At 37.0% G+C, this 21399-nt stretch overlaps 1 protein-coding gene across 11 annotated transcripts in view; it reads left to right on the plus strand.

The window, feature by feature from the left end:
- RPS6KC1 (ribosomal protein S6 kinase C1) overlaps positions 1–21399 on the plus strand; it is a 225490-nt gene that overhangs the window by 138954 nt on the left and 65137 nt on the right. For 9 of the 11 annotated variants that reach the window (XM_045452516.1, XM_045452515.1, XM_045452511.1 and 6 more), the window contains 4 exons: positions 592–639; positions 1807–1939; positions 11285–12880; positions 13152–13241. In XM_045452516.1, coding sequence (XP_045308472.1) covers positions 592–639; positions 1807–1939; positions 11285–12880; positions 13152–13241 — 1867 coding nt within the window. The remainder of the gene's footprint in view (positions 1–591; positions 640–1806; positions 1940–11284; positions 12881–13151; positions 13242–21399) is intronic. The other 2 variants (XM_045452518.1, XM_045452520.1) reach the window with 1 other exon arrangement.

Consider the following 21399-nt stretch of genomic DNA (forward strand, 5'->3'; position numbering starts at 1 on the left):
CTAAGAAATATATTTTAAAACAAATTCCTAGATTTGTTTTAAATATATTTCTTAAAAAAATATATAAATATATATATATATATATATATATATATATATATATATATATATACTCTCTATATAGAAATAAGTAAATATATAGAAATGTTTCTAAAATATAGAATTTTTAGAAAAGGAAACTAATAAAACCCACTTGAAAAAATGGTTTTTTTGACAGCATGCACATGCAAGCGAGTTGGGGAGGGGCAGAAAGAGAGGGAGACGGAGAATCCCACACTGTCAGCACAGAGCCTGACTCAGGGTTCGAACTCACAAACTTGTGAGATCATGACCTAAGCCTAAATCAAGAGTGGGATGCTTAACCCATTGAGCCACCTATGAACCCCAGTAAAACCTACTCTAGATAAGACTGTTTTAAGCCTGTGATTTGGTTACTTAAAAAAAAAAAAAATCTATTCAGAAATTAACAACTTTGGTGGAGTCAATTCCAACACTCCCCATCCCCCAAACCTTTAAAGTATAGTTTCAAAAAGTTACAAGTCCATGTTTCATTGTACTGTGAATGATTCATTACTCATGTCTTTTATGTAGGTTTTACTTGTAATGGACACAAGGACAGAGCAGACATTCATTTTAAAAGTAAGTAGAATTTGTATGTTGAATGAATTTAGGAATTTGTTTTCAAATTATGCTTCTGAAAGAAAAATATTTAATGTTTTTTCTTGGGTATTTGAATGTTCTTTTGTGTTTGTGGTGGTCTGTATTTCTTTTACTTACTATTTTTTGTCACAGTTGATAAATACTTTATAGCATGCCTTTAGAGGTGGTCATTTGGATAAGTTGAAGACTCATTCCCTCATGTTTAAATATATAGTGTGTACTTTAAATATACCTCTAAAACATTTTGTGTAATTTGTGAGGACTGCACACAGTTGCCCTTTGATTACGATTACAGTCCCTAAGAACTGAAATTTTGCCTTAAAGTCTCTGTTTCAGGTATTTGGGAAAGTGTTATCTACATTCCTGGCACTCTTTTTTTTTTTTTTTTTTTTTTTTTAATCTAAATTCTAGGAACAAGGAAAGAAACATCCCTCATTTTTGTAATTTCAAAATTGAAATGGCTTATGGCAGTACATATTCTAAAATATCCTAATTTAATCATTTCTACAGCATCTAGAGTTAATCAATTTCAGATTAGTTTTATGTATTTTTTTCAGATTCTTACAGCATGGCAGTAAGTTACATTAACATATGCGGAAACAAATTTCTTTCTGAGTATACTTTATCACTGGCATCTCCCCAGATTTTTAAACCAGGGTAAGACACCAGAAACTATACCCACCTTGTTCCTTTGGAGAAGTTTTAAAATAGTCTTTATACTGTTTTTGGCCTGAAATTTTAAATCACCTGTTTCATCAGGAATACCTTTTGTGTCTCAGAAATTTGAATGATCTCACAATGTCTACTGTTTTAAAGATCTGTCTATATATGTAAAATAAAACTTAAGAAAAGGTCATAGAGAAATAACTGTGTATCATCCTGATGACTTAGTTTGAGAGCATCTCTAATAAAAACACTGACCCACGTAATTGATTTTAATGGCAGCTTTGTGGCATCTTCCGTTCTCTGGATTCACGCCAGATGCCATCAGCAGAGCCTCCAGGGACCGAGGGGCATAGAGCAGCAGATGAGTGGTTTCTCTGAAGCCCAGAGTAACTCGGATAGATTAGTTTGGTTGATAAACACAGAGCACAGCAGGCTCCAAAGGCAACTGAGGGTACAACTGACCTTTTTGTTCTCTGTCAGGGTCTAAGGAAAAGCAGTGAATACAGCAGGAACAGAAAGACCATCATCCCCCGCTGTGTGCCCAACATGGTGTGTCTGCACAAGTACATCATTTCTGAGGAGTCGGTATTTCTTGTGCTGCAGCACGCGGAAGGTTAGTTTGTAGTTTAAATTGTTTATGGAGCAAAGAATGTCATCATCTCCTTAGCTCTTCCGTTTCCATAATGTCCTTCTTCTGTCATCGCATGAGCGGATGAAACATATAAAACACATGTAAGAAACTGTTTCCTTATTCCTCTGCTCTCTTTGAGTTGTGAGGGAAAACGAAAACCCAGGTGAGCAGCGGATTTCATTTGAACTACAGTAACCTTGTTAGATATACATAACTACTTACTTTCTCCTAGAATTGGTCTACTCTGATGAGAACTTTAAGGTGAAGGTGTGCTAAAAGAGCTAGGTTGTATTTTAGGGGTTTTATTTTGTTCTCTGCGAAAAGGATACATTAATGTTAGATGACTTAAAAAGCATCCCCTGAAGAATTAATTAATTACCTCCTCTTTTAGAATGCACGGGTATTTGCTTAACGTTTGACATTACCTAGTTATTCTGATCTGGGTTTTTACGAACACAGCCATTGGCATCACATATGCGTACAAAGCAGAGGCATGGTGCCCTGCCTTCAAACTATTTATGAAATTTCAGCTCTTGGTAGAGGGAACAGGTGGCAAAAAAATACTGTTTTGATTTGTTTTTGCCCTTTAATACCTGAATTTAAATAAATAGTCTTTTATTTAGAATGACTAAATACAACATATAAATATAAACCCACAAAATAAACAGTCGCCTTTTGGCTTTTAAGAGGTGTTTTTTTAAATAGTAAAAAAAAATTAAATTATTTTCCATATTTCACGAAGGTGTTGTTATTATTTTTACATTACTGAGAATAAACAAGTGTGTTTTACTAATAGGCATGGCATTTGAATTTAATGCATTTTCCCAGGAAAATGAGTCATTGCTTTGTGGAATGAGGTCTTTTATGATAACTAATGCAAGATTTTTGACGGGGGCAATAAACTATTAATATTGTTTATTATGAAGTACAGCACAAGATAACTACAGATGGAGGGAAGACCTCCATATGTAGTATTTAATAGGAAATTCAGAAGGGGCTCCATGGTCTCTCAGGTATTAAGAGAGTTAATTGCGTGTGTGAATTGGATAACTAATTCACCTTTGTTCAGACATTATAGACAGCTTTTATCTGAGGATACCAGTGCATTACAGACATTATTGAATTAGAGGTCATGTCATCTGATAGCGAAATACAGCCACCTCTGGTGTGGAACAAAATAACTTGCGTAGTAATAATCCATAATAATTTAGAACAAGGTCAGTAGGATGAATGTAATTATAGTCAATATTCTATTACCCAGGGTGGATTATTCATGTTGGAGATTATCTGTGGCAAATTTTCGATTCTAGTTTGCCTCTGCTGTTTGCGGCCTCTTCCTGTTCTTTCTCTTCCTTCTCCAGAACACACTTCCGGTTTTCTTCTGCCATCTTCTCACTCTGTCTTACACTTCTCAAAGCTGCTGTTGCAACTGATTTTACTTTAGTTCTGAGAAAATCTTTATCAATTAAATTCTACTGTTTCAGATGATCTTTACCAAGCTTCTTTTCCTTTATTGTTGGCCATACCTGACTCCGAATGGCTACGTGATCATAGAATTTGCCCTGGATTATTTAAACTTGGTGAGGGAGGATCTCTTGTTGACTCTTCATTTCTTGTTGACTGTTACTGTTTAATTTTACGAAGATTTTATAACACAAAGATATTAAATTAAAGTGCAAATAGGGACCGTAGATTCATTTAACATTCAGCAAATTTATTGAGTGTGTATTATGCGCTAGACTCTCTCTTAGGTGAACAACACAGGAAAAGAGCTTGCCCTTTTGACACTTACATTCATTCTTGTGGAGAGTCCAACAGAAAACCAAAAGCATGATAATATTGGCTAATAATAGGGACTCCACTGATCTCTAACAGAGAACTCTAAAATAGGATGACTGGGGGACTACTTTAGATTAGATAGTCAAGGAAGCCTGCTCTAAGAAGGTGCCATTTAAGAGGAGTGCTGAATGACAACCATTTGGATGTAAGTGGGAGAGACCAATGTTAAGAAATCAAAAGCAAAAACAACGTTCGATAAACAAGAAAGGAGACAATTTGGTTGCAGTGTATGGTAGGTGAGGGCAGTTGTCGTATATGAGGCTATGGGAGAAATAGGCAGGAGTCTTGTACTGAAGGGTAAGGACTTTGGCTTTTATTCAAGTGCATTGGAAAACCCCTGGATATCTATCTAAAGCAGCGACAAGATCTGATTTACATTTTAAAAAGATCACTCTGGCTGTTGTATAGGGAATGGACTAACAAACCGGCTACGAGCAATGTATAGTCTAGACAAGAGATAATGGTTCTAGCCCTTATGCTTTGAGGGTAGACTCAGTGGGACCTGTGATGGATTCTAGTTAGAGAATGAAGAATCTAGGCGAATTTTTTGGATTGCTCACTTGAGCAATCAGGTGAACTGTTTGACGGGCGGTGTGCTATCTTTTACATGTTAGTGGTATTTTCTTTGTTACCTCTGTGAATTAGAAGGTTGTGCATAAGTCACAAACACATTACTTTCATATGTATAAATAGCTATTCCTGAAAAATAAGTGTTGAACAATTGTTTTCTCTGTAATACAAATGCTTGAATATTTATGATTTGTGGCTTTAGCTTCCTCCCGCTTACAGGACTATTCAGGATTCACGTAAGTCTCTTGGACTCATTTTCCTTCCATTTTTAATTTGTTTAGTTAGAAACAAATTGGCGCTTACTGGGATACAGGCTTAGCTGTAACATGGCAGTGAGCAAAACCAATGAAGACTTTGCCCACATGGAGCTTACATTGAGAAGCAGAAAAGATAATAGGCAAATACATCAGTAAATATATGTCAGACGGAGATAAATTCTATGGAGAAATAAAAGAAGGAAAAGGGAATGCCAAAAGGGTGTGTGTGGGGGTTACTATTCTATCTAGAGTGGTCACCTTATTAAGAAAGGGACGTTTGGCCAGCGAACTGAAGGAAGTAAGAGGCAGAATGTTGTGGATATGTAAGGGAAGAGCATCTTAGAGAGAACAAATAGGCCAGGAGCCAAGAGTGTATTTGGGGTATAAGAAACAGCAAGGTTACTGTGGCTGGAGCAGAATGGGAAGAGCTTGGGGAAGTGGGGAGGCCGGTGGGCCGATCTTCCTTCTGTGGGCTTATAGTTTGGTTTTTATTCTGAATAAAAAGGAAGTCACTGAGGGATATTGAGCAGAGGAGTGGCAAGATAGGGCTCACTCTGGCTGCTTTGTGGAAAATGTAGTCTAGGAGGGCAAAGGCAAAAGCAGGGAGACCAGTTTGGAAGTTTTTGTGGCAATCCAGGTGAAAATAATTGTAGCTCGCTCAAAGCATTAGAGGTGGAAGTGGTAAGACATGGTTGTTAGATTCTGAATCTGTTTTGAAGATAGAACTGACCTGATTGTGCTTTACACGTCTGCAAGGTTTTTGGCTTAACTAACTAAAAGAATGGAGTTCCCATTTGTTAAGATGGGGAAAGCTGTGGGAGAGGTCGATTTCGAGGGAAAAAATCAGGGTTTCAGTTTGGGGCTTGTGAGTTTGAGATGCTTATTAAATATCCAGGTGGTGTTGAGTGGGCAGTTGGATATAGCAGACAGGCTTTTAGGAGAGAGATTTAAAATGTTTATTGTTCCTATTAATGAATCCCTTATGTTAATTCTGTTTGGGAAGGAAAAGGTGAGAAAGTAATTGTATTCAGTCAAGGCCGTGTGTGTCGTTAAAACTTTAAGTTTCTAAGATTAGGGACTGTGTCATTTTCATCGTCTGTATCCCTGCGTTTAGCAGAATACTTGGTGCACAGAAGGTGCTCAGTGCATAATTGCTGGCTGCTGAGTCGGAGAAAAGGTGAATGCCTAGGTTAGAAGAAAATGATTGGAAAAGCCTGCACATGTGGATACATCGGAGAGATGAGGGACGGGAAAGAGTAACCCCAAATTACCTGGGGACCCCAGGGGTGAAATTATTCTTTTTTTATTAACAAGTTTTTTTTTTATTATGAAACTAATATGTAAAGCAATACATTTGAACTATATAGAGAAGTACATAAAATAAAAATAAAAAATCTCCCCTCCTAGTCACTTTTATGCCCTGTTCCACTTTCTAGAAATAGGAGAAATTTTCCTCTGTGTATAAACATATTCTCCCTACCCATCTAGTTAAAAAAAAAAATGGATCCTACATATTGTTCTATAGCTTGTTTTCTTCCCCTATCTTAACAGTGTACCTTGGGTGACTTTCCCTAGCAGTATATATAGGTCTGTGTTAAGAGAGACCAGTGTAGTGATTAAAAACAAGGAATCTGGAGTCAGACTACTGTTAGCTTGTGTGACCTCGGGCAAGGTATTTAACGTTTTTGTGCCTCCATTTCCTTATCTGTAAAATAGGGATGATAGTTACCTACCTCATATAGTTGATGTGAAGATTAAGCAGTTCATATATGTGAAACACTTAGAATAGTACCTAGCACATGGTAAACGCTATGTAAGTACAGTTAAACCTTAATTTGCGAGCATGAGTCGTGCCGGAAACGTGCTTATAATCCAAAGCACTTGTATATCAAAGTGAATTTCAAGAATCATTGGTTCAGTTGTGATCATGTGACATTCGGCATCGTGTAGTACTCTCATTGCAAGACATCGCTCGTTTATCAAGTTAAAATTTATTAGAAATGTTTGTTCATCTTGCGGAACACTCGCAGAGCAAGTTACTTGCAATCCAAGGTTTTACTATATTTGCAAATATTGCTATTATTTCTTTGAATAAAGAATATTTGGTTTATAGACTTACCATAATTTTTTTTAACTATTCTCTTATTTTTTTTTTTTTTTAATTTTTTTTTTTTTTCAACGTTTATTTATTTTTGGGACAGAGAGAGACAGAGCATGAACGGGGGAGGGGCAGAGAGAGAGGGAGACACAGAATTGGAAACAGGCTCCAGGCTCTGAGCCATCAGCCCAGAGCCCGACGCGGGGCTCGAACTCACAGACCGCGAGATCGTGACCTGGCTGAAGTCGGACGCTTAACCGACTGCGCCACCCAGGCGCCCCTTAACTATTCTCTTATTAATTGGTGTTTAAATTGTTTCTAGTACTTTTGCTTATATGTCTTTGTATACTTCTGTTTTCTTTTTTTGAGAACTATTTGTAGCATGAATTTCTTGAATTGGAATTCCTGGTTCAGAAAATGATTTTGAGCATTGTTCAGCAGTATTTTATCAGACCTGTTAATGTCAGGTCCTAATTCTGGCCAAGCAAATTTAACAACTATTCTTTGCAGTCTTTCAGAAAATCAGTAAAATTTAATGAGAGACACAGAGTTTTTATTAAACTTTATGAATTTCTAATTTCATAGCTTAAAATAGCTAATATCTCCAATTTTATATGCTTCAATGGCGCTTAGAAAGGTGTCATTTATATTTCTAAAGTGTTAAAAATTATAAATATGTTAGGTATTTTCTGTTTATATTTTGAGATTTATCAATAACAGGGTTGTTTTTTTTTTTAAAAAGGATGATGTTTTTAATGTTATAATAATAATGTCGACATTTGTGTAAGTTTGTCTATTAGGCCTAATCTTGATAGAAAGGAAAACCTATTCAGCTTTTGTGGGTGACAAATTTCAATGGAAATAATGTGTTCTTGTAAGTTTTGTGATTTTCATGATTTTTGTAATTGATAAAAAATATGGGATAGGACTCAAATTTTGTTTCCATAGCTCCATATCAAGCATTAAGTTTACCTGGGTACCTAGCAAACAATGGGGAAGGGCTAAAACAGTTTTGTTTTCTCTTGAAAAATGCAGTTTTTACAGTCTACTTTAGGATGCTTGTTTAGGCTAGGAATAAATTTTATAAAGAAAGTGTCAACCATCACATTTAAAAATTCTATGTAATAATGAAAAGAATGGAAATTAAGTGAGATGCCATATTTGATTAATCAAATCGGTCAACTTGGTAATATCCAATATAGGCAAGTTGCTATGAAGATGGCATTAATACACGGTGCTTATGGGAGTGGATTTGGGTACAGCCTTTCTGTAAATAGCTTCATAACACATAACAAGCATTAAAAATATTCATGCTTTTTGATCTAGTACTTGCATTTCTGGTATTCTATATTGGTGAAATTGTCAGAGATGTCAAATACTTCCATATGAAGGTACATACTATTTTAATTCTAATAGTAAAAGATTGGAAACAATGTAAATGTCCAACAATAGATGAACATCTATCCCATGGATATGCTGTATAGCCCATTCAAGTTCATAGTCTCATGAAAATTAGAAAATGTTCATGATGTGGTGTTAGTCACAAATAAAAAGCCTGAAAATAAATGTACAAATAGTTAATGGTGTTTCTAGGTGAGTTGTATATTTTTCTTTTTCTTTTTCTTTATTTAAATTGTTTATAATGAAGCCATATATTTGTTTTAAAATAGGAAGAAAGTATGATAAAAAATAATGACATTATTAACATTTATAGACCCTTATTCTTGAAAGGTTTTCAAAATACTTGGAAGGATACCATCTTTCTATAACCCAATTTAATAAATACTTATTTAATACATATTATTTTATATGCTAGGCAGAATCCTCTCCTTGTGGTCTGGTAAAGGAGATGATAAAGGTATAAAAGTAATATTAATGTGAAATAGAATATTTTAAATGTTGTGAGAGGGACTAAGTGATATAAAAAATTCAGAGACGATAGGAGTCATATCTGCTGAGGGGATATCAAAAAAATTGGTAAAAGAAAAATTCTGAGAGACTGTCAAGAATAGTTGGGATTTTGACAAGCAGATGTTGGACAAACTAATAAGAAAGTAAATTCTTTAAGTGGTAGGTATAGTTTGAGCGAAAGCCCAGCATGGGTTATATTTGGAGAAATCCAATTCAGATGAAGTATTTGATGAGTTGAGGGGGAGAACCAAATCATAGCTTGACACACTGTATTACTGAGGAGTTCAGTGCCTCTGTGGAGCTGGTATATCATTCAGGGGGTCGAGGGGATTTGGGTTCTTGAATGGAGAAATAATGTAAGATCTGTGCTAAAGTGGAAGATTAACTGGGCAGCAGTTAGTATGATAGAGTGATACAGGAAGGAGTTAAAGCAGGAATCTGGTTGTAACTATAAAGTTATTCCAAGGAGAATGGCCAAAGGAATCAATGGAAGAGGAAGACTGTGAAACGTTATGTGAAACCTTATGGGTATATCCTATAGGACTTGGAAACTTGTCAGATGTAGAAAGAACAAGGGAGGAAAAAATAATCTTAAGTTTGGTCCAAAGTTTTTGTGCCAGAGTGGCTTAGAGGTCAGAAAGAGGAAGTGATTTAGGGGCAAGAAGAAAGAATTTAAGCATATTGAATTTTAGATTTCAGCAGTTCATCTGGGTGAAATTGGCCTAAGAATGAATGAAACTTTTCTTGGAACTTGACTGTGTCTTGCTATTTCTGGAACTTTGTGACTACAGAGACTGTCTGCTTTGTGATGGCACATCACATTCTGATGAGTTACCATCTGAGTTAAAGAATGCCTGCCACTGACTGAATGCCTGCCATGTCCTATGCACTGATCAGGCAGTAGACAGAGAAAGATGAAAAAGACGGTCCTGTCCTCACAGTAGTCCCCATCTAGGAGAACTGAAAACAACACACGTTGTTATAGTTGGATTGCATACAGGAATTCCAGCTTCAGGTTCAGGCTTTATTGTCAGTGTGGCACAATAGAGGTGTTTGTGATAAGAGGAATGTGGTTATTGTTGTCAAAAAACTAAAAAAAAAAAAAAAAGATGGAATCAATGCATGCCGTCTTTTGTGAATGTGTTTCAAAGCTATATATGAACCCTTAAATTTTAATTTGACTCTGGGGAGATATGAAACACTAAGTATAACCTAGTGAGGACAGAAAGTTAGCCAAGAAAAGAATGAGAGTGAAAAGTTAAATGCCCTAATGTCCAATACTACTAATTACTATCAAAATGGGAGAAGGCTGTTAACTAGGTCACTGGTAGAGGAGATGTCTGAATATCTTAGGATTAATATTGTAACAGCTAACCTTTACTGCACATTTACTCCATAGCAGGCACAGTACTGGGTGCTTTGTGTATTTACTGAGTCCCTCTAAATGAAATGAAAAGGCAGTGTACAAAAGAGTTTTTTGGATGCTTCCACTTACCTTTTTATAGATATAATTGACTGTCAGTAATTATTTCTCTTACGAATGTTACTTTTGGTATAGGATGCTTAATAAAGGCATTAAAAATGTGCTGAAAAAAATTGGCTTTTCCATGTTAATAGAGGGGATTCATGTTTAACACATTATTTCCCATTTTTGGAAGATACAGTTGTATCTTCACAAAGTATGCTTCTGCAATTATTGTTTATCAGATTTCTGGATCAAACTGAACTGTTCTTTCTTCTTGCAATACAGTAAAGCTTTGATGGGGTTTTGATACTTATTATAGTTATTTATTCAAAGATTCTAATGAGTAAAACGGGCTGAGTTTTTAATGGTTAAAACAAAAGAAAAGTAAAGTGAAACAACTACCTAACAAGTATTGCTGGTAAAACATTGGACTGCTTTGTGTTTATTTGATTTCTATGATTTCTGTGAAATTGATTTTTATGCTTTTACTTTTATAGGTTTCTGATATGTATCAGAATATAGAATCAGAATTGCAGTAGCCTGCCCCATTAATACCCAATTAATTTTCCTCAGCTGGTTTACTTGGTCTTCTACCATACGTGACGTGTGTGGGGAAGGGAGAAAATGGGGAAAATGTTATTAATATGTCATTTATAATGGCATCATTGTATACCGGATGCCATATCTGCCCTCTAATCTTGGACTGGGCATTTTAAAATGGAATAATATTGCTGATCCCCCCCCCCCCACACACACTATAGTATATACAGTTTTAAGCAGCACTTAAATGTATGTATTTCCACTTGACCAAGGGGCCATGCTTGAAAAAATTATTACATAAACAGCTCAGAACATAATCACATGTTCCAACAGCTAAATCATATTTACAGCAGTGTTCTAGCTGTGGGATTTCCTATTAGTATTTGTTAAAATAATTTCAAAGGAAGAAATAGGTTGTCATTTAAAAAATAATTGATATCAGGAGATAGGTTTAAAACTCTACTCACAAAAATCACAAAAAAATACATTTTATTAAAATGCTTGTTTTATAGCATACTTGATATTAATGGATATTGCTGACTTGCTTTTGATTGATTATTAGAATGCTTTTGGTTTTTCTTTTGGCTTCAATAAGTAACCATTAATTTGGGGATCTTAAAAATTTGTTTGGTTATACTTGTTCACAGGTGGCAAACTCTGGTCATATATCAGTAAGTTTCTAAACAGAAGTCCTGAAGAAAGCTTTGACATCGGGGAAGTGAAAAAATCTGCACTCACTAAAGTTCACCTGCAACAGCCAACTTCTAGTCCTCAGGACAGCAGCAGCTTTGAATCCAGAGGAAGCGATGGTGGAACGATGCTTAAAGTTCTGCCTCTGAAGACTAGTCTTACTCCAAGCTCTCAAGATGATAGCAACCAAGACGAAGAAGGCCAAGATAGCTCTCCAAAATGGCCAGATTCTGGCTCAAGTTCAGAAGAGGAATGTACCACTAGTTATCTGACCCTATGCAATGAATATGGGCAAGAAAAGATTGAGCCAGGGTCCTTGAATGAGGAGCCTTTCATGAAGATCGGAGGGAATGCTGTTGATCCCAGAGTTATCGAAAGCTTCCCAGCACACCTTGCTGCTGACAGTGGCAGCCCCAGCACCCAGCACATAGCTCACGAGCTGAAGTTCTTTGCTGGAGATGATGACCTAGAAGCAGATAGTTCTCCAAGAACGTCCGATTCCCTTAGTAGATCTAAAAACAGCCCCATGGAATTCTTTAGAATAGACAGTAAGGATAGCACTAGTGAACTCCTAGGCCTTGATTTTGGAGAAAAATTGTATAGTCTAAAGTCAGAGCCTTTGAAACCATTTTTCACTCTTCCAGATGGAGACGGCACTTCCAGGGGTTTCAGTACGAGTGAAAGCAAGGTAGAGTTTATAGCTCAGGACACCATTAGCAGGGGCTCAGATGACTCTGTCCCAGTTATTTCTTTTAAAGATGCTGCTTTTGATGATGTCATCGGCACTGATGAAGGAAGGCCCGATCTCCTTGTAAATCTACCTGGTGAACTGGAGCCCATCAAAGACGGTGAAGCAATGGGACCCACTCCGTTTACACAGACTAATATAGGCATAATTGAAAGTAAATTGTTGGAAGCCCCTGATGTTTTATGCCTCAGGCTTAGTACGGAACAACGCCAAGCAAGTGAGGAAAATGGCACAGAGGAATTGAGTGATCCCTCCAGGCCTAAATCCCATAGTATAGCGGAGAAACACAGCGCGCAGGGGGATCTTGGGATGTTGTTTGTAACAGCCGGTGATCACAGTAGTTCAGGAGACATGTCTTTGTTACACAGCTCGGATCCTAAGTTGCAAGGACTTGGAGCGGTTGAGTCTGCAGTCACTGCAACCAACACAGAAGAAAGCATATTCCATATTTCTAACCCACTCTCAGGTGCTAATGAATATAATGTAAACACAGACACTTTAAAAACTGAAGAAGTATTGCTGTTTACAGATCAAACTGAGGATTTGGCTAAAGAGGAACTGACTTTGTTTCAGAGAGACTCAGAGACTAAGGGAGAGAGTGGATTAGCACTAGAAGGAGACAAGGAAATACATCAGATTTTTGAGGACCTTGATAAAAAATTAGCACTAAACTCCAGGTTTTACATCCCCGAGGGCTGCATTCAAAGATGGGCAGCTGAAATGGTGGTAGCCCTTGATGCTTTACATAGAGAGGGAATTGTGTGCCGCGATTTGAACCCAAACAACATCTTATTGAATGATAGAGGTCAGGAACTTTTGCAAATGCATTTCTTTTTATTCGCTGTTGCTTCCAATTAACTGAGTAGGCGTTTTATCTTGTAATTAGTATCTTCATTTCCTGTCTAGAGCTTCATTATCAGTGCGGCAAATTCACCCCCAGTAATAGCTTCTAGTACTTAATGATGCCATTATTCTTAATGATACTGTTTTTAGCTACAAAAGGAGTAATTACAGTTCACTTCTGCAGAAAATGGAAGAGAAAAATGTTTTGATTTCTCCTGTCGTTTTGTTTTTAGGACACATTCAGCTAACGTATTTTAGCAGGTGGAGCGAGGTTGAAGATTCCTGTGACAGTGATGCCATGGAGAGAATGTACTGTGCCCCAGGTTAGAGCAATCTCTTAAAATGTTTCACTTGAAAAAGTAGTTCCGCCTCTCTCTTTTCCTTATAAAAGTTGTATTTTTCTCTAGCGGTTCACATAGGTGTTGGGTTTGGGTATCTCTCAAATCCTTCAAAAAAAGAAAATTTGGGGAAGAAACCATTATATATTCTAGAGGTGTGTGTGTGTGTGTGTGTGTGTGTGTGTGTGTGTGTGTGTGTGTGTATTTGTTGTTAAATGGGCTTGTACTTCTCTTAGGAGAGACAGTTAATTCTGTCTTAGAAGTGTCTAACTTCTCAGTGTTTAGAAGGACCTTTGAATACCCCGAACCTCTTTCGGTGGATGGTTTTATTAAGATGTGAGAGGTAGCCAGCTACAGGGGTAAAATTCCCAAGGAGAAAAGTGGATAAAATATGGAATTTTAAAAAATGCAGTACTGTGACTTCAATGATGAGGTGCCCTGGCATGCAGAGCAGATTTTAGAGTTCTCTCTGTATTTGAGACATTTTAGGAAGCATGTTTTTCTTGCTTTAAAATAGCCAGTTTAGCCAAATACTCAACACAACAGATTTCTCTTGCTCTTACTGTATTGTCTTTATTTTTTTTTTTTAAATTAGAGCTTTATTTCGGGGGGTGTTATATCCTTTGCTGATAATTACAGGTCACGTAAGCATATGAATTGGATTTGTGTGAGTGTCTTTCTGTCAGTGCAGATGGGGCTATATTTGAATCCAAAGTTCGTTCACCTTTTGCCCGGCTCTCAGCCTCTTTGGATAGTCCAAGTTACTTCACTTGTCACCCCACTGGCTTTCAAAGGAGGTTCAAGCTGATTATGGTGACATGATCTGCTTAGTTGTTGATTAATACAGTATTTAACGCTTCCTAGCTAACCAGTGTATTATTGATGCTAACATTGTTTCCCTGCATAATGGGAAGTGATTATAATTAGGATTGAAAGAGCTATATTGTTTTAAGTTACAACCTTCATTGTTAAGAATTACTCCTGGATTGGGGAATAGCTAAGTTTTTCAGCCTGCAAAGCAAATATCCCAAAACTGTTTCCTGAAAACGTGATTTGATTTTTTTTTTTTTCTTAGTGTTCTGTTTCTTTTCCTCTTTCTTCCCTCAAATTAGAGGTGTTTGATTTTATTTCTTCCTAGGGGCAATAGAGCATGCCTCCGTTTTTTGTTTCTCTCAAGTAGATAATATTATGCTGTTTTTTGAAGCCTTATTAGTATGATTTAGTTAATGGGATAACAAAAATAATTTCAATGTGAAATCACTTTATTATGGTTATCTGGTTCTTTTTGTAAATACTCACCCCCTTCTATAGTTTGATAAATAACATCTTAGGTGCCAGTGTACATAAATACATATATTAATTGTAATGAATTTGGAGGCTTAAGGATCAAAATTAAATGTGGGACTTCTTTTAGGTTTATTTATTTATTTTGAGAGAGAGAGAGGGAGAGGGAGAGGGAGAGCAAGCATGAGTGGAACAGGGCAGAGAGAAAAGGAGAGAGAATTCCAAGCAGGCTCTGCACTGATAGCCTGACAGTCCAACCTGGGGCTCGAACTCACAAATCATGAGATTGTGACCTGAGCATGGATTAAAAGTCAGACACTCAACCAACTAAACCACCCACACGCTCCAAATCTGGGAGTTCTTTTAGATGAAACCTGTTAAATCCAGAAGTGAAGTGCAGGATAAACCTCACATCAAACCAGATGTGATGAGGCATTGTTTAGTGTTTTTAACAGACTCCTTAATTCCTATTTTTATTGTCACTTTCTTCTCGAAAACTGTAAGGTTATGCTTTGGCGTTCTAGCAGAATTGTTTCTTCAACGTACGATGTTTACTTTAACATTCACAGCATGTTGACCACCTGAAAATTTTAATATGTGTTTAACAAAACTATACTACATTCATCAACAAATAGATACTTTTAATTTTGTGTACTCGAAACAGCAAATTTAATCCAGATCAGTTCCCTATTTTTATTTTTAAGCTTTCCCCACAAATCACAGTTCTCATAGTTTACCAGCAGGTGGCAGTCTACCATTAATGGATTTTTGCTGTCATTTTCCAGGTTGTCCTTCACTAACATTTGAGAAAAGCTGTCTGAAGAAGGGCTTTGTTTTAATTATTTGCGTGAAAGAATTGTACTTTCAAGCTTTGTGAGTTGCAAAAGTGCCCTAGCATTATATCATGCATTGAACGATGTAGAAAGTCTCTTCTATTTTGGGGACCTATTAATTTGTTTCATCAACAGGGGAAAATAAAACCAGTAATGGCCTTAACTGAAAAGTAGAGCTAGCCTTGTAATGTAGATGATTGTAAACCCAGAGTTACAGAACTCCGTTAAGTGTCTGTGTTCTCCCACACCTAGCTTACAATGCAAGGGGAACTGGAACCAAAAATTGTAAATTACTGTTTGTTTCAAGAGTGAACAGCAGTGCTACTGATGAACACTATAAATAGTGTTTCCTCCCCAAAGGGTGGGAACAGTGCTAATATGCTAATATTTCAATGCTTAAAAGTCGCAAATCCATTAACACATGGGGACACAGAGTACTTAGTCATCTTTTGCTCTACTCTTAGAAACACTAAGGGTTGCAGTAATTCTCTCCCACATCCCCTCCGCCCTTCCATTTTCTAATTCTAACCTTAGTATTATTGTCCGAGTAACTCTAAGGCATGTCCAGCAGCTGATGTTTGGTTAGAAAGTAAAGTTGTCATAAGATCGTGATGAGAACGACCCACTTCTGTTTAAACAGCATGCAGCCTCTACCCCGACCACTCCTCCCTCCTGGGAATCCTTATCACATTTTTGTCCTAAAAACATTATCCACCTGCCCTGTACTTTATAATATCAGCAATGTATCTTTTCATCTTGTGGATGATGTGCCTTCGTATTTTGAGAAAAATTTCCAGTAACAGATTCGATTTACACGGACAGAAACTTGAGCACATGCCAAACTAGCAGGGGGGCCATTATTCTGCTCTATAAATAAGTTTAAAAAAGAAAACACACACACACAGAAACCTGTGAATCAACATGTTTTGGTCTAATTGAGGGGAAAAGCAAGATAGATAAATTTTGAAATGCAAATGATCACCTTCTGTTATTTAAGTAGAGTTTCTGCCAACTTTGCGATCTTAGATTTTAAAAAGTCATGGTCGTTTCAGCACTGCATACTACCAAGGATATCTGATATTCACAAGTTTCTACAATGACCCGAAGAACTTTTTTAAAAAGTTACCACTTTTTTTTATATTAAGGAAAACAAGTCCAGTAACAAAAAGACAAAAACCAATGAGCTTTCTCTGTCTACATCTGTGAAAAAGCCAGCAAATAAATGGCTGCAGCTGCAGGCCTATCAAGAGGGTCTTGAGAATACGAATTCACTGATCAAACCCAGCCCTGTTTTCAAAGTAGAAATCATTCCTTTTAGGTTCACTTTGTATCCTTAGATTATCTAGGATGGTTCTCTAGAAAGGTTGTATTTTAAATAAACATCATTCATGGTAAATGGGTTCCTTTCATACCAGAGAAACACAGGACAGAGTTCAGGAAGAGAGAGAGTAAAGAAACAGACCCCCGGAGTGGGAATAGATGGTATAGCATAGGAATATAAACATAACACTGCCTGGTTTCCATATTGGGAGCTTTTTAGATACTTTATTAAGAGCCCTACAGACAGGTTCTCCTGTTTTTCGTTGTGAGAGGTTATAGAATAAAAACTGGAGTAAATTGATTATTCTTCTCTAGAGGACTTCCTTGTCATTACTCTCATTTTATTTCTGTATCTGTGTATACCACACACAAAGGATTTTATGTGCTTTATCATTGAAACGATTTACCATAATGTAGAATAAATTTCTGTTACAGCATTTTAAGTATAAAGGAAGAATAAAGTGTCAAGAAAGTATTTTTTTTTTTTTACCAGTATTTTTTTAAGTCTTGACTCTCATCGTAAAAAAAAGCAGCTAGGAAATAGAACCTCTAATATTAAGCATATAAAGCACAAAAGACTGTATTTGAAAGTTTAATATGCAATCTAAGGCAAGTGAGTAAAATTGTTGATATGTTCGTTATTATGCTAATTGAATCACTTAAGTTTCTCATTCCAGTCTTCACAAGTTGATATGGTACCTATCAGAGTGTGTCCTTCACCTTTATTTTCCACTCCACTCTGAGCCTTTATAAATGCTTGAAATTTACATTGATATTTCTCGTTGAATACTTTTCAGACTTGACAATTTATAGGTGAATATGTGTGTAAATTGAAGAAGTCCAAAATTCTTTTTACTGCAGCCCAATCTCCACGCTCCCAGATGTCAAATGACAGCTTTGCTTCCTCTCTTAGGCGATTTCACACTTGGAAACAGCTCACAGCTGACGGTGAAAAGTGAAACATAGAAAAATCATGCTGAAACTATCTGTAAAATTCAGTTTTAGAGCATGACATTTATTTACTACCACCCTTCGCTCTTCTAGCCTGACTTTATCAAATAGGCTATGAATATATTTTTGGGGGGTAGTCTCCTCTGCCCTTTTTCATAAATGGGTCTTACATGTCATTTGTTGCTTTTTTAAGCATGGTGCTCTATGTCGTAGTTATGTATTTGATAATTAGATCTAGGACTCAGACCATGGATGGTTTAAAATATCATGAGGCCATCATTAAGTTTAAGATTTAGAATATTAAGGCAGAATTAAGAATGACCAAACTTCAATATTTGTCCCACATCAGCCGTTAACTCATTGCATGACCTTGGGCATGTTATTTAAGACTTCCTAGACCTTAATTCATCACTAGCCAAATAGATTTGTAGGGTATAAAAAATATCACAGATGTCAAATCATCTAATACCGTCCTTACACAAAATGCAGTCAGAATTCAAGTTTATTTTATTAAGGCAAGAATTTCTCCCCCAAGGTTACATACTGATTTCTTGTCTAATATTAGTAGGGTTAAAATAATTATTTCACTTGGAGGACTTTCTAAGTGTATACCTGTACTCATTTGTAAGGTATTTATATAATATGTATTATGCAGAAATGAGGGATTTATGGAAAGTATTTTCATTTGGAGGAGAGAAGCCAAGACACTTTTTGAGTAGGGTGAAATTTGATTGCCAAGATTCTCCACAAACAAAATTGTTTAAAGAAGAAAGAATCATTTGGATCTGAGAATGTTTGGGTCCTGGGTAACTTCAGCAAGCATGAGTGATCTATTTTAGGAATGTGAAGTTGAGAGAGAACTCAAATGAATATAGATACATAGTTTGAACTAATAATGATCTAACCAGGAAATATGGTTGTATCCCTGGTGTAGGCTTTTAAAATTTTTTTTTCCCAAAGGAGAAAGAAGAAAAAGGCAAGAGGGAGCTATAGAAATAATTTTGAAAAGAGTAAAATATTTGTGGTTAATATTTAAACATTATGTTTCAAACACTGATTCTTTTGTTTGATTTACCCTTCAGCAAAACTTCAACAGTAACTCTCTTGTACATATTAGATGTTTTAACATTTTCCTTTAACAATTAGCAAGTACTTCTAATCCTTTGTTTTTAGTTCTTCTTGTCATAAAGACCGAATCTATATCTTCTTTGGGAGAACCAGTAACTTTTCAAGTTTGCCATAGAACAGTGAAAAGTTTACACTGAGGAAAATTCTCTGATGCACTTAATCCCTGTATACTGATGAAGTTTGTGCCATGAGTATAGTCATATTAGGATAAGCAAAAAGAGCTTCAAGTCAACGCAAATCTTACCTTGTTCGGGCAGACCCCTCGTGATGGAAAGATTAAAGAGTTGCTTTATACTGGCTTGAAGGTCTGGAACCTCGGGATCTGTCCCTGGGTAGGATGTATCTTGGATCCTCCACACATCCCCCAGTGATGGGCTAGTTACCTTCACCTCTGTGTTAAGGTCACTCCATGGGGAAATAGACCCATTCTGAAATCATACTTCTCTCATCAGGACAGATTGTGATTTATCTCTACCAGTGGGAATGAGGCTGAGTAATAGCAAAATGTTCCATCCTTGCTATTTGGCACCTTAGTGAATAGCACATTAGCTCTTCTCGTGAAAAGAAATTCTTCATCCATTAGAACTAGAGAATTTGTAAGAGTCAAAGAACTAGTAATATTTTCATACGGAAGAGGTGAAATACAAGATCTCCGTACATTTCGTAATAGTACCTGATATACCGGGGAATGGGGGGTTACCTCAACCTTTAGATTATTAAAAAGAAGTTAACTTTAACCTCTTATTTGCTCCAAACCTTTTTCTTTATTATCTTGGGCAGATTGTTTTTTAGAAGAGGAACAAGAGACTAGATACTTGTGGTTTTGAGTAATAGCTGCATTGTAATTGCTTTTTGATTTTCAGGTCTAAGTTGATTTTTGGCAACTATTCAGTTACTTGGCCTCACTAGGATATTATTGTAAAGAAGAAAGAGAACTATCTTTTGCCTCTGATACTTAACACAGAAGAGATAATGCTGAGTCTTTTTTTTTTTTTTTTAATTTTTTTTTTTTCAACGTTTATTTATTTTTGGGACAGAGAGAGACAGAGCATGAACGGGGGAGGGGCAGAGAGAGAGGGTGACACAGAATCGGAAACAGGCTCCAGGCTCTGAGCCATCAGCCCAGAGCCTGACGCGGGGCTCCAACTCCCGGACCGCGAGATCGTGACCTGGCTGAAGTCGGACGCTTAACCGACTGCGCCACCCAGGCGCCCCAATGCTGAGTCTTAAACATCATGTACCAGAGCTATCGGCCAGCTCCTTTGACCAAGTCATCAGGTCCTGTACCACGCAAAATCTTGTCAATTTGAATCTCCCTGAAGTAACCAGGGCTTACTCCTTCTGAGCAGTTATTCACAAATGCTTCCCTCAAATAAATGTTTAAAAATGCTAAGGTTTTAAAAAATGGATGACAAAGCAAACGGAGTTCCTTGAGCCCCTTTAATAGCAGTGCATGAAGCCCTGCCTACTTGACACAACAGCAGTGGTGGTGGGGGGAGCTGCATCTGTCATTTTCACAATTTTCAGTTAGCCTTTTTCTCATCAATCAACTTTAATGGCTTTGGTTGGGTAACACTGTGACACCCGATGGCTATTCAGAATGGAGTTGTTGTGATATGATCAATGGAAAATGGAGCATGCTGTTGGTTTTTTTTTTTTTTCCCCTACTAGAAATGCAGGGTGAGAGAGTAAGCAAGATTGTGTAGAGCTCAGAATTATAATTATAATCAGTCAACCAGAAGTCATATGGTAGTTACCCACTTCTTATTTTGTCTCACAAGAAGACGGTAGTGTAACGATACCCATAAACTCCCTCCAGCAGGTAATTCTTGGCTCTGGACTGCTGAATCAAGTTAAATCAAGGAGTTTTGACCCAACTTCCGCAGATCGTTGCAGGATGCTCAGAACATGTTGCCAGGTCACCCCCACAACAAGAAATTCAGAGCTGGGTAGTGGTAGAAAAGCAGAATTAAGTATTTTGTCAAGCCTAGCCTGAATTCTCTGAGTGGGATGTGTCTTCACATCCCAAGTCTGCACAATACAACTGGCCCAGGGCTTCAGGTAATTAAAATACCTGAAAACCAATGGATTAATCATGAGGTGGTGGCAGGAAGCAAGGCTAGAGCCTGGGATGAGCCAGGGAAGCAAGTGTGAGTGAGGTAGGGCAGCACGCTTCTCCTGTCACCGTGTGGTGCTGTGAAGAGCGGAGCCCCAGCAGCCGTAGACTCTTCTCTCTGGAAAGTGTTGGCCTCTGTCACCAGGCTTCTCTGGATAATATTCTAATGAATTCGAGTCACGTGATACGGACAACTTTTAAGTAGTTCATATACGCTCCTCAACAGATGTGGCATTTGAATAATCAATGGAGCACAATGTTGGAGGACTTTATGGAATGTAGAATGGAGAAGTGGGCAGCCAACGTTTTCTAAAGTAGGATAAAATATGAAAAAAAGGAGCAAAATGCTCATTTGAAATAATAGGCTACAAACGTGCAAATTCCAGGCTCTAGCTAGTCTATTACTCTGAGAATTAAGATCTGCCTAAGAGATGTGAAACCTTAGGCAAGTCCCTTTCTTCTGTCCATATTCTTTCCTTTAAAATATGTGTTCTCTTTGAACAGTTGTGCA

The sequence above is a fragment of the Leopardus geoffroyi genome, chromosome C3 (genome assembly GCF_018350155.1).
Source record: "Leopardus geoffroyi isolate Oge1 chromosome C3, O.geoffroyi_Oge1_pat1.0, whole genome shotgun sequence".
Lineage (NCBI taxonomy): Eukaryota > Metazoa > Chordata > Mammalia > Carnivora > Felidae > Leopardus > Leopardus geoffroyi.